The 13,760-nt window shown below is 40.3% G+C and overlaps 1 protein-coding gene and 1 long non-coding RNA gene across 2 annotated transcripts; one reads left to right on the top strand and one right to left on the bottom strand.

Moving 5' to 3' along the window:
• The first annotated feature begins 4,646 nt into the window (after nucleotides 1-4,646).
• LOC122783133 (alpha-tubulin N-acetyltransferase 1-like) lies at nucleotides 4,647-5,806 on the top strand. Its single transcript, XM_044047775.1, has one exon. The coding sequence runs from the start codon at nucleotides 4,865-4,867 to the stop codon at nucleotides 5,804-5,806; it is 942 nt and encodes a 313-aa protein (XP_043903710.1). The 5' UTR covers nucleotides 4,647-4,864.
• A 3,970-nt stretch (nucleotides 5,807-9,776) lies between these two features.
• Nucleotides 9,777-13,277, bottom strand: LOC122783300. Its single transcript, XR_006362027.1, has 3 exons — nucleotides 13,048-13,277; nucleotides 10,872-11,160; nucleotides 9,777-10,740 (listed from the first exon to the last, which is right to left on the bottom strand). It is a non-coding gene; the product is annotated as an uncharacterized LOC122783300 (long non-coding RNA).
• Between the last annotated feature and the right edge of the window lie 483 nt (nucleotides 13,278-13,760).

The following is a 13,760-nucleotide window of genomic DNA, read 5'->3' as shown; positions in this document are numbered from 1 at the left end:
TAAATTAAGACATTGAAATGTATTTGTAATGGTGAAAATATAAAGGAACAAAAGTATTAAATAATGAAATGTTTATTATTGCAACAAAGGGAAAAAGAGCCAAGATGGAGCGGGCGTGGCTGAAAGTTGGCGAAAGTTGGAAATTGGGGCTATCTGGTATTAAGCATTTGCTATGTAGCATAGTTAGCACTCTTCCCAATTAGCACAACAGTTAGGTTTATAGTAAGTGTTTGTGTCTGTCTGTAATCACATTTCATGTAAATTCAGTTCATCTTGGGTGTTTTGTCAGAAGAAGAAGTGGAGAGTGTTTAGGAAAGGTAGAAGGAGACGGAGTAAAATGTGTGGGCCAATGAATCACAACGCAAGGGAAATGTCTATGAAAATAGACAAAACATGTGCATTTCATACTGAAATGCGAAATAAAAGACCAACTATTATTTTGTCTGGAAATGCATTATGTCATGTATGCATGTATAGTATGTGCTGCAGTTTGTGCTATTAAACCAAAATTACAAACTCTTTTCCACATTAGCTAGATCTGTCAGCTGAGTTCAGTTGATTAACTGATCGAGTGAACTAAGAATTGGAGCACCCAAAAATGAACAAAAATGTACAAATTAGTCTTTAATAAAATAAACTAACAAAAAGGCACAGAGTGAAACCAAAAAAAAAACTTCAAGGAGCAGAAACACAGGGAGCGGATCAGGAACACATGAAAAAAACTGAATACTGAAAGAAAGAATACTGATTTATAAAAAGTCCAACAAAAAGTGTTTGGATGATCCAAGGGTTGTAACAGGGAGGTTTATAAAAAAATATTTGAGATTAAGGTTTGGAGATAAATTCAAGTTCACACACAACAGCAGGCAGTGGACTGGAAAACAGACTTGCAGGCAGATGGTGAGCACACATGAGAAGATGGACCTTGAGTCATGAGTCTTGAGAGTCATGTGAGTAAAGTTGAGTTAAAAAAAGACTACAGATGGCTTAAAACCATCTTAAAACCACACCTGCAAACTGAAGAAACTGGACTGCTGAAGTGAAAAGTACGGTGGCTGAGAAGTGCAAATCACAACGACACATTGCACAAATATAATCCTGTGGTGTGAATAACGCAGTGTTGAGTGTGAATGCAGTTATCCTCTCAGGGGACATTCAGACAGAGGCGACACCCTCTGCTCAGACAATCGTCTACAGAAGCACACCACACACATTTCCATATTTGTCCTTTTAGGCAGTATCTACTCACCGTTAGGTCATGAGGAAGATAATAACATTTGGCTGTTGATTCTTTGTATCTGCATGCAAGGTCTCTGTGTGGCATTTGGCTGAGAGATAAGCTTGTGTAGCATGACATTATGACAGCTTTGACATTTTAGATCTTAATGCTGCACATGCTGTTTTGCATCATAATTGTCCTTCTAAAAGCATGAATAGTTTTGCTCCACCTTTATTCCCAAATACCAATATTTGACCCCAGCTGTCATGACAAATAATATGCAGACAATGTTACGTCCCACATTTTGAAAATGAATATTCCATGAAACCTTGTGAACTTAGTGGACTGAAAACAGTAACAATCACTTAGGACATTTAAGGTTGTGAGGGAAGTTCTTAACTGTTAGTCAGTCTTTAGCGTTTTAGCAATATTATTCATTATAAATATAGAGCCATTGCTGCTGTTGAAAGAGAGAAGTATTTTGTTAATTATTTGCCAAAGGAGCAGCTAATCAGAACCTGGTGTAAACCAAAATACAAGTAATGATGTAATGATAGCAGATTATTCCAGAGAGTTTATGTCTTTCTGATTCTAATGAAATATGTTAAAGGTCATACAATGATTATATGTGTCATCTTGAGGACTGATCGTCAGAATTGGAGGTAGCATCAACATCAGGCTGTGTATGTGCCTGCCTCTGCTCTTCTTGGCCAAGTATATTGAAAACATCAGACTTCAGGGACTTCTTCACTGTTCTCCAAAACCTTGATAGTAAATATTCCTCAACAAAGAGGAGTATAGTCTATCAGTGGAAACTGTCCTCACATAAAAAAAAAAAAAAACAACCCCAGAGGTTACAGCACATTGTTACAATTTATTGCCCTCTAAGGTTGGTGTAAGACAGCATCAGTCTTTTTTAGCAAATACCTCATGATCACATTGTTATGTTCAAGAAATAATAGATCTCAGGCCTTTCTGAATCCACAGTCTATGGATACAGCAACATCAACTATTTTATTCTACCAAAGAGCTAAAAGCGATCAAACTATCTCCTTACTGACGCTCTTGTCAGCTGCGCTGTTTCAGACCAAAATCACACCCCCAGAACGTGGACTGTGTTGTGATTGGCCAGCCAACGAGAGCTTTCCCACTGTCCTGGCAGATGGTCATAATAACAGGAACATCAACTGGTATCAAATTAATATCAATATTAGTATTAATGAAGATGGCATGAACACAAGGCTGTGGGTGGTTCACAGTTACAGGTCCATCTTCCAGGGAAATGGAAAACAATGGTGCAAGTTTTGCCAGATTTCCATCACCTCTGAAGAATTTGGCAAACTAAGACACTGCCAAGCAGAGTGAAGCCCTCCGTGGAGGTGTAGGAGAGGACCTGAGGAAGAGAGAAACTCCTGTATTTGCTCAGAAAACTCTAAACAGCAGCACAAAATAACAATAATAATATATGTACTCAACCCAACATCCTGCACAGAACACAACACTTTACAAATTACAACCTCCTAAAACACACACATATATATATGTATATATATGTTACAGGCAGTTTGAGAAACAGTGACATTTTAAATTTTAAATTTTAAAATTTAGCTTGTCACCTCGCAGACCACACTTTGAAAAATTGCCGCCTGACATAATACTCAATTTTAGAGTGAGGAATGAATCAATCAAGCCTGGCTAGTTTTGCTTCCTCCACCATTACAACAGATGTATTACATGTCCATCATGGGGAAGAAGTGATGCCTGTGTTCAGACAGAGGGGGCTGGGCTCCATGGAGGAATTAGCTGCTGCAGTGGAGTAATCAACCTAAAATGAGGTATCAGACAGGTGCTGGATTAGGGCAGTGGGAAAACCCCCAGAGGTTCATTACAGCTACTTTATCTTGTGATGTACTGCCTTCAACCTCCAGATCCTCACTAGGTAGCCCTGGACAATTCCGTCTCAGTCTGTCTAATCATGCTCCCTTCAATGGTAGAGTTTGAAACGGCAATGTGATTGCCTTTCGCCTGATGGGACCACATGGCAGGGTCAGACTGCAGACCTTTTTAGATTACATTATAGTATAGTATAGTGTAGTAATATTAGACAGTATAGTGATAGTAGTAACGATAAAAAGATAAAACCTTTCTGTGTTTTGTTTTCCTCTCATTTTTTTCATCACATTCCAAACATACATTTTACTCTAGCCAGTTCAAATCATTCATACCACAGCTTCAAGAAAGAGCACAGATTTGTGCAGAATGGGAGAAAAGATGGTTGGATTGGTAAGAAGACTTGAAAGGTTGGTCAAGGAATGAAGAGTAAGCACTGTGATGAAGAAATTCAAACTGAATTGTGGAGGGCAGCATTGCACCTCTCAGCAGCTTGCTGGAAATCCTTAGAAGATAAAGGAGGCAGCAATGCAACATTACTCTTGTCTACTGCTGTAAAACTTCAAATTACAGATGCCAACTGCAGTAAAACACGATTACCACAACCATTGCATTACTACCTCTTTCTTTCTTCCTTTTGATATGTTTTTCCCTACTCTGCCTTTCTTCTCATCCCCTATCCTGTCTTCTTCCTCTTCTGATAATTACACTTTCTGGCAAACTTGATTTCTAAGAGGTAAAACAGGTAGAAGAGTTACATGATGGAATGCTAAAACTGTCTTAATGGCAAGGTCAGTCAGTCATCATCTAACCGATTTATCCTCCACCAGAGGGTCGCGGGGGGTGCTGTGCCAATCTCAGCTACATCGGGCGATAGGCGGGGTACACCGTGGACAGTTCGCCAGTCCATCGCAGGGCCACACACACAGAGCTAGAGACAAACAACCATTCACTCTCACACTCACTCCTACGGTCAATTTAGAGTGTCCAATTTACCTATTCCCCACATTGCATGTTTGTGGACTGTGGGAGGAAGCCGTAGAACCCGGAGAGAACCCACGCACACACGGGGAGAACATGCAAACTCCATGCAGAAAGGCCCTTGTTCCAACCAGGGCTCGAACCCGGGTCTTCTCTCTGCAAGGCGAGAGTGCTAACCACTACACCACCGTGTGGCCCTTAATGGCAAGGTGATTCTGCTCAATATTTGAAATTCATTTAACAAAATGTTAAAGTTCCAGCTCATCCAGTTCAAAAAACAATGCCATTCTCTTTCAAATTGACCACATAAAATAATATTGCAAAGCTGTCATTTTCTGGATACATAAAACCCCTGCACTACCCAGTCTGCCATATTCTTTCTATTAATCACACTAAGAAAGTTGAACATCCACTTTCTACCCTGCCCATTCCCACCACCCTCCCTGTCAGTCTCTTCTTCTAAAATGTATGTCAGGCTGTACACCAACGGATGCAATGCTGCCCTGCACAGAATAGTTCTCCGCTCATTTCAGTCCCTCTGCACAGCTTTGATGCCTTTGATTGATTGATCCTCATCTGATGTCATGTTTTCTTCAAGTTTTCATCTTCTGTTTATCACTACCTAGGTGTACAAAGAAAACAAGAAAAGGGCAATACACCAAAGAAAACAAGAAAAGGGCAATACACCAATATTAAGTGCAGTAAAACACCAAGGAAAACAATTAACTAAGAACCCACTAGATGCATATTAACATAATCTGACTGAGTAGTATTATGGAGTTTTCTTTTGATACAAACCACATATTCACTGACAGGATCACCATTGTGGACCAAACTGTTTTTTCAGAAAGTCCTGAATCAGACATTTTGGCCCACATAGGCACAGTCATAGATGAACTTGGAAGAGCCTCGGCAACAGCCCAAAAACTCAGAGCACCCGTAACAAGTGCTTCCAAACTGCAGTATCAGAAGAATCAGATCTACATTCTAAATGAAAGAGAGAACAATGGACATGGTGTCATTCTGGGATTCCTCAAGGTCGGCTACAAGAAATTATTTCTCTTTGACAAAATGGGTGTGTACATAGAAGCAGAGCCACTGTGTGCTTTGGATTTCTATGTAGTGGAGAAGTTCCAGCGGCAAGGCTATGGATTAGAGCTCTTTGATTCTATGTTGAAGCACAATAAGTTGGATCCAGTGCTGTTGGCTTATGACAGACCCACACACCAATTCCAGTCATTCCTGACAAAACATTACGGCTTGACAAGACGTATTCCACAGGCCAATAACTTTATGGTGTTTGAAGGCTTCTTTCCCAACAGAACAGCTGCCCAATTGAGAAAGGCTCCTCTAAAAAAGACAGACAGAAAGATCAAATCCTGCTCTTCAGTTGAGAGACATTTTTTTCCTCCTCATGCCAGCAAGGAATTGGTATCATCCCCCGGGTCCCATTCCCTCAGCAGGGCATCCTCCCACAGCAGGGTGTCTCCTCAAGTGCCCACAGTTTCTGACTGTGGAGACAAGGACCAGATCACACAGTCCCCTCTCTTGAAGGCCTACAGGGTGTTATGCACCAGACAACAAGCTCCTGGTGCAAACTGCAGCCTGAACAGTCAGCAAAAGGAAAACAGAGAGACACACTTTAATAGGATGCTAAAGCCTGGAAGGGTGAGGAAGATTCAGGGAGGTAGACTGTTCACAGTATCTGGCAGGTGACGTGTTGGGCACCCAGAAACAAATGTTAGAGAACAAGGTCGGTTGCAGACTGAAGAAAAGGACTGTTACAATGCTCAGAGGGTGAAGCAGAAATAGCCATGGTGATTGGGAACTAGACCAGAGAGAATTTCCAAAGTTGATACCTAATTGCGTCCAGAACAATGTTCAACAAATGACCTGAGGAGATATTCAGGTGTGTGGTACTTGGGACTATGCTAACCAAACGCAGAACCTGGGCTTTAAGGGACTGATACCAAGTCAAGACTTACATCAGTGCACTACATACAATGCCTGGTCAAAAAAAAAAATTCAGTCATTTGGTTGGACTGCCTTTGGCTTCTATTTCACCATGGCATTGTTTTAGTAAGCGTGTGCAATGTCACGAGTGTGGGCAGTGCTGACTTTGGCGTTGTTTGGATGTAAAATGGAAATTGGTAGAAATGTGAAAGATATGTCGCTAAATGAGTCGCTTCCACCCTGTCTCACATGCCCTCACTGTCCTTTGATCTGTATCCAGGTTACATGCAATGGTTGTAAGATGAGTTTGACTCTGCTTGGATGAGAAATGCAAGAGGTGTTAAAAAGTCGCTTGATAGGCTTCAAACTTGGCTTCAAACGCACTTACTAAGGGCACCAGTGTGTGCAGTAGCGACTTTGATGTTGTTTTGCAGTCGAAATCGCTAAAAGAGCTGCTTTTGAAATACAAGATCAGTGACATTTTTCCGTCAGGTAGTGTTTATTAAACATTTCGTTACAGTATATATGTACATATATACATAGTCAGAATTTTGTCATCAGATGAAGGAAATAAAAAAGCCTTGGCCCTTTGACAACGTTCTAAACATTATGTTCTTGTCAATGTTAAATGTCTGTAACTTGGAACATTTCGCACACACAGCACATCTATAGGGCATTTAAAAGAAAAGCAGTATGACAACGCTTGTGGTCGCTTGCAATGATGAAGTGAGGCATTGAGTGAGTCAGTGAACTGTTTATGAACGACGTGTCCCTTCATATGAGGCAGGTAAAGTATTATGGGTTGCCTTGACGACTCACTGAGGCCTTAACCAGCCAGGGAAAGGGCTGCATTCAGGCTCAGAAAGCACCAAAGAGGTAGCCTGCATATGTATGGAAGGGTAATTGTGGTGAATAACAAAAATTCCTATCATATACGCAATTAAGACAAATCACAACGACATTAAGAGAAATCGCACCGACATTAACTTCTACTGAAAGAGACGGGACAAATGAGCCGGTACTTCCCATCACTCATGATCATATTATTAGGAACAATAACAACATGTTAAAAGTCGTTTTATAATTCCAGATTCTTTCACTCAACCTGTTTATCTTCAACTCTTTCAAATTCATGTGTTCATCACATTTATCAGTAACTTTATGAACCGATAATGATGATAAGACAAGCAGCCTCCCCGGGAATCACTGGTGAAGTGACCGCAGGTCTCCGTGCATCACACGGTCACAGCTCCACAATCCACACTGTTATCTGTTCCCTGACCGTAACGTTCCCAAGACGCCACATGACCGCGATTTGGTGTGTTCGTACACAATTGTGACTTCACTCTGGGAAATTAGATTTTGCTTGGCTTTTTATGGCCTTTAGGAAGGTTTTTCAAATTATCTATAAGAGCCTATGTCCATGTCTAGAGGTGTCCTGTGGACACTTTTACAGGCATCTCTTTTACTGTTGGGGCCGCATGAGTATTTTTGTCAGGTGACCACCATGACAAAATAGTCTTCAAGAGAGGGTGGTGCTCTATCTATCTATCTATCCATCCATCTATCTATCTATCTATCTATCTATCTATATTGCAGAAGTTAATGTTGTTGTGCTTTCTCTTAATGTGTTGTGATTTGCACATATTTGCACATATTTGACATATGTACTTCCGTACATATGTCATAAATTGTTAAGACATTTATTTTAAAGGCAACATGGAATGCTTGTATCACACATACTGTATATGTTAGTTATGGAGGTCTACTTACATATATGAACTTGTTTTCATGATTAAAAACCTCCTAGTCGCTGCAAACGAGCCGATCAAAATAGCTCCTCACTGATGCTCTCGTCAGCCGCGCTGTTTCAGACCAAAATCACACCCCCAGAATGTGGACTGTGTTGTGATTGGCCAGCCAACGAGAGCTTTCCTACTGTCCTGTGATAAAAAAGAAAAGAAAGAGAAAGTTCACATTGATGTGCTGAGTGAATGGGTGTGAATGGGTGGCAAATGGCAAAAACTGTAGTGTAAAGCAGCTTTGAGTGTTCGTCAAGACTAGAAAATAAATACAGATCATTACCATCAAACTGATCCATCAAATTCCTGAAACTTTTTTGTGGCCACTTCTGTGTTTTCAGTCATATTCCAACAGTCATTGCACTTTGCTTTGTGCAATATTGCCATTGCCTCCATCTGTCTCGACATAAATTGAATCACCTCCTGTGTGCAGTGCAGAAATGTTGCCCGGCGACACAAGATCTAAACACTGCTATACTGAGAAACAGAGAGTTGTGAAGCTGACAGACTTAATCAGCATTTAAAGTCATAGTATGAATATAACATATATTTGCACCTTCATTCTTTGCACCCTTAATTCAGCGCATGTGGTATTTTAATCATGTACTCTACTTGTCAAAGTTCCATAAGGAGCATATTAATGAACTTTTTGGACAGGAAGCCTCAGGAAGATATTCACATTTGTGTATACAGCATTTCTTTCCGAGTACCACTCAAAGATAAAGCTTTTTGTTGGAATACATCCTCTAATCTACATGCAAAGTAACAACTCCAATGAATTTCTCTTTTTAATTAGAGCTATATTATATTTGGTGACTTTGGCAGATTGATTATTCCTACTACTTGACAGTTTATAGAGTTTTTACATTATAATTTGTTACAACCTGAGCACTGAGTGGTGCGAAGACTTTTTAGTTATGTTTTATTTTTATTAGTTTTCTTATTATTATTTTCCTTTAAGAAGGATGGCATTGTTGGGGGCTTAAACATACATGAGTATTCAGGTTTGCTCAGAATCCAGACACAATCCAGATTTTTAACTCGATTGGATTTAAGATTTTTCATTTTGTATTTATGTTTTATTGAAGTTAGATTTCAGTTGTTTTACATTGAAATTCATGCTCCTGTGTATCTTTTTTTGGTTTACATCCTGCTATATTCTGTAGACTCTCGCTTGCAACTCTTGCAGGTTGCAAGTTTACTCAATATTCAAACATAATTAATGACAGCTAAGGGGACACACAGCGGAGTAGTGGCAAGCACTGTAGACAATGAGTGAGTGATGAGAGCAAATTCTCCCACAAGAAGGTTGTTTCAGTAGGGAACTCTTTTGTAACCATGATTAACCATTTATTGCAACAAAAGGAAATACAGGAAGCACAACGCGGGAAACCCTCATACGAGAGAGCCTAAGCGTTGAATAGCATTTCAAACTTTTGAGCATAGACTAAGAGAAAGGTGGAGGCTGCAGCTGTGGCAACAGATCTTTACCAGCATCAGCAGTATGATGCAGCATTGCACGGAAGCAGTCTAGCAAGGAATGAGGCTTGGGAGAAGACCTAATTAAATGGATTACCCTTGGTGTGAGAGTGGCTGTGAATGGAGTATAACTTATAAATTGCAGGAATCACTGGGGATGATCAACTAAACTCAACTAAATGCTTCTCTTTTCATTTTTGCTTAATCCTAGCTGAGCAAAACTAAATAACTTTTTATTTTTGTTACACATTTCGTACGTTTTTTGTACTGCTAGTCAACATTTGTTTGTTGTGAAGGATGCAATGTTCCCACTGTTAAATATAAAGTAGTTTTAGTTTTTTAACCTTTAACTATATAATGGCAAACTGACCTGGGAGTTCCATGAATATTTCCCTCCTTTATTTTACAGTTGTCTTTCAATTCCAGAGTTAACCTTCAAATCTGATAGATAGTTTTTTTTTTTTAATCGCAAACTGACCTTTTCACTGCTTTCTGTACACTGAGCACACACAAGCCATCAATGCGATGGCTTGTGAGGTGTCCCTTGGAAATACTCAGATGCCATGTTGGTAACCTTTCAATGTCCTAATATTCCCAACAGTTTTCACAACATGTGTGTCAGGCTGAGAACAGACTGGCTTAAATAAATAGGTTAATGGAATATGATAACCAACCTACTGGAACGGAGAGGGGAAAAATCATGACTACCGGCACGGTCTCTTCCTAGTTTTCAATAAACTAGCTCAACTATTTCCAGCAAGCTGTCAGCCAATGATAACTGTAGATGTTGTTCTACAGTTGATGTCTGCAGAAGTTACTAAGGGTGTTTAACAACACATTACATAATTTAGCAGAAGCTGTGTATAGAGGGACGCAGCAGTGCTACACTTTTATCCCACATTTCATAGCCTACCTGCTCTTTCTCTGCCCCGGTGATCTACTCAGCCTTCTGCCCCCGACAATGGATTCAGCCTGCTTGTTCCAGTGGCGGCACAGCCCCCGCACCGGACCTCCCTTGTGTCATCTCCCTTGTGTGGGCTTGTCATCTTGGGCTCAAGGAGTTCCCTCTGCTTTCCACGGTACGGAGCTCTGACAACCAGAGATCTCCAGTGAGCCCAGCTTCTCCTCATGGGGTTTTCATTGAACTGTCGCTGAACATTGTGCTAAATAAACGTCATTACCAACTGTCTGCCTGCCTTCGTGTACTGTATTTGGGTCCTTCCCTGACCCGTTACAGGTGGTGTGGTCAGCACACCACCCGTGGTGGCAGTGGTGTTTGCTGCAACAACCAGGGGTGGAGTAATTGAATGCTGCCCCTGGAGTGTAGCATCCATGGATGGCACTGTACCACTGCCAAGTGGCAGCGGTCACACTACCAGCTTCTACCCCTATTCCAGTGGGAGGATGTCTGAGCTCCTGAAATGAATGTAACTATTGCATAGTAAAACCAGAAGACAATGACCAGTGCTTGTCTGTGATGGATTCTTATAAATACAGACTGTCAAAATAAGAATTATCCTTTGAGAAGATAAAGTACAACAGATTACCTTGTATCTGTCCTTCAGATTATTCCACTTCCTGTTAGCCTGCTTTGCAGTGATGCACAGGTTAGTGGCAACAAGGACACTGAGCAAAATAAGCACACATGCACTGCTACTTTTTATAAAGATATATAGGTTGAATGGCTAAATGTTTGTCAAACACTTTCACAGACAGATAACATACTGATAATCATTACTCACTCCCATCCAGTCTGGGACGCATTTCGCCTTCCAGTGAATAGGCTCTCATTGGCCACCCGCCACTCGATGAGAGCCTGGGTTTCTTCAATTGTCCCTAAATTGAAATATACAGAACCATGTTGAAAATAAGTACATTACAACAGTGTAGAGTATTATACATTATACATATATGTAACATATACATGTATGTAAGGTATAATAGTATGTGCAAAAATAACAGCAGTGGTAGTAGTAGTAGTACTAATACAACAAATGCTCATATTTAGAATAATCATTAAAAGGAGTACATTCATGTGTCAAACGTTAATATCTATCTGCATTTACATGTAAGTACATACTGACGTTCGGCTCATGTCAATATCTTAATATTAGAAAGAGAATAAAGCTTCAACAACAAATCTATTGATCACGCCAGACGTCTGAGCAAGCGGATAATTTCATTTCAGGCCGAGGTAGCGCTGCTCTGTGCCGAGCACTATGAGTGTCCACATCAGTGGAGCTGTTCACCTCCGAAAACATCGCTGGCAAACTATAAATACGTCATATTTTAATACACAAACCACATTTTTGAATTCTGAATTACTTTTTTTTTTTTTGCCGCAGATGATCTTAAAACTGCATTCCGCGGCACAATAACGGTTTTAATTCAGGTTAATTTACTTACAATTGTGCATTCTGTGCTCCGTCATGATCCACCAAAATGCATTCTGGGATACGATGGCCTTCCCAAGTATGCTAATGTCACCACCCGATGCATACTTGGCAAAATGTTTGGAGCGAGAACACTTCTGGGTTTGAGAACCGTACTCACTGCTCACATACTTGAGAATTGGAACAGAAGTTGGATTGAGGCTGATGACGTGGAAGTGCATATAGCCAGTTTCATATGGCAAAAAAATACCATACAATTGAAACTGGCCACAAACTGATAGATTATGGCTCAAAAATAGCTTGCTTGAATTGATACATATGCCTTCAGAATTTGGGAGCTCTAGGATTTGTTGTTTTTCTTACTACCAGTAACATTTTGTTTTTTTACTACCTTTATGTTTAAATATTTATCCTGTGTGTATATAGTGTATATCTACTGTATGTAGAGCATATTTGCGCTCTTTTAACCGCAATTTGCAGACACCCACAGCTACCAACAATAGAATATAAAAAGGTTTTAATTTTTTTATGAATTCTATGCAATGAATTGAAACCCTATCAGGCCTGGTTTATAGCCAGTATAACAAATGAAGTTTGGATGTTAAGTTCTTTCTGCTGCTGGGTGAGCACATACAGTTATACAAACTGTGGAAAATGTTAATCTGAACTGTCATGAAGTTGGAAATCATTCAGTGAAGTAACCCTGCAATTTGTGATGTAGCAGAGGACATTGCCAAGGGCCATCCATGTCAGCGGTCTGCAGCTGTAGTGATTCAGTAATGGAGGATGTTTTCTTAGAGTGTCACTTTGTCATTTCCTAATATATGTGAAAATTGGCAAGCATCAAGAATGCTTCACACTGTCAGTGTCTCTTAGGCCGGCGTCAAACTGTCAGCATTTGGTTTGCTATGATCACCTGAATGCCCTTTCATCACGTACAGTCCGTGTTGACTGCCCACGCTTCTTTTATTACAACACTTTCCAGTCCAGTTGGTGGTGGAACTCTTGTTTTGCTCAAAGGAGACAACAAAGAAGACAATAACCAAGGTAACTTAAGGTTATGTGAGAAGGTCCACTGGTCCCCAAACATGTACAACCCATTGCTCAAAGAATTTAAGGACATACACATGAGAGATGATGAGAAATCACTGCCACAGGGATGGAATGCAAACTGCAGTCCTGTACACACATGCAAAATGTGTATCAGTGCTCTGTGGACACGCACCGTGGCATATCAGGCCTTAATGTAAAAAATTTTGTGGTTCTTATGCTGTTCACACTGGGTACATGTGCAGTGCGTGAGGGAGTGTGTCTCTCCCTGTTTACTTACAGTTTGCTTTTGACAGTCAGGTCAGGACTCAAGGCAGGACTCAGACGCAGAGGAACTACTTGGTAATCAAACTCCATTGTTTCTGATTTTAGTGAGCCTCTTCCCAAGGACAAAATAATCAGGCTATGAAACAATGCTATGATAAAATAAAACAAAAAATCACTCTCAAGGAGGCTAAAGGCTATGAAACGTCTAAGAACAAAACAAATCACTCCCAAAAGGAGGCTAAATTGGAGATAAAGTAACAGGTTCTAAGTAACAAAATGTATCAACAAAAAAAAAACGAGGAACACAAAATCGGAACCAAGGCAAGGAGCGTAAAACCAGGCTATGGGCTGGACGTGACATGAACAATGACACTGGCACTAGACAAAGGGAGGCAGACACTAAATACACATGAGGGTGGGGCCACAGCTGAAAACAATCAAGGGAAACATCAGACTGGTGACACATGAGTTACTCTTTCAAAATAAAACACAGGAAGTCACAAGACAAAGACAGGACAGGCCTCACCGTGGTATGACACATGAAACATACTCAAAATACTCCTCTGTAATTAACCCTTTGGTATGAAGCCACACAAATTATTTCACAATAAAGCTTTGGAAAAATAAATAAGTGAATGGCATCAAGGAACTGAAATGAACAGACAATTAAGAAACAGTTCCATTTTGTTTTTATTTTGTGAGACACGTGGGCAGAGTGAATGCTCT

The sequence above is a fragment of the Solea senegalensis genome, linkage group LG16 (genome assembly GCF_019176455.1).
Source record: "Solea senegalensis isolate Sse05_10M linkage group LG16, IFAPA_SoseM_1, whole genome shotgun sequence".
In the NCBI taxonomy this organism is placed as follows: Eukaryota; Metazoa; Chordata; class Actinopteri; order Pleuronectiformes; family Soleidae; genus Solea; species Solea senegalensis.
This window is presented reverse-complemented; position numbering and strand designations above follow the sequence as displayed.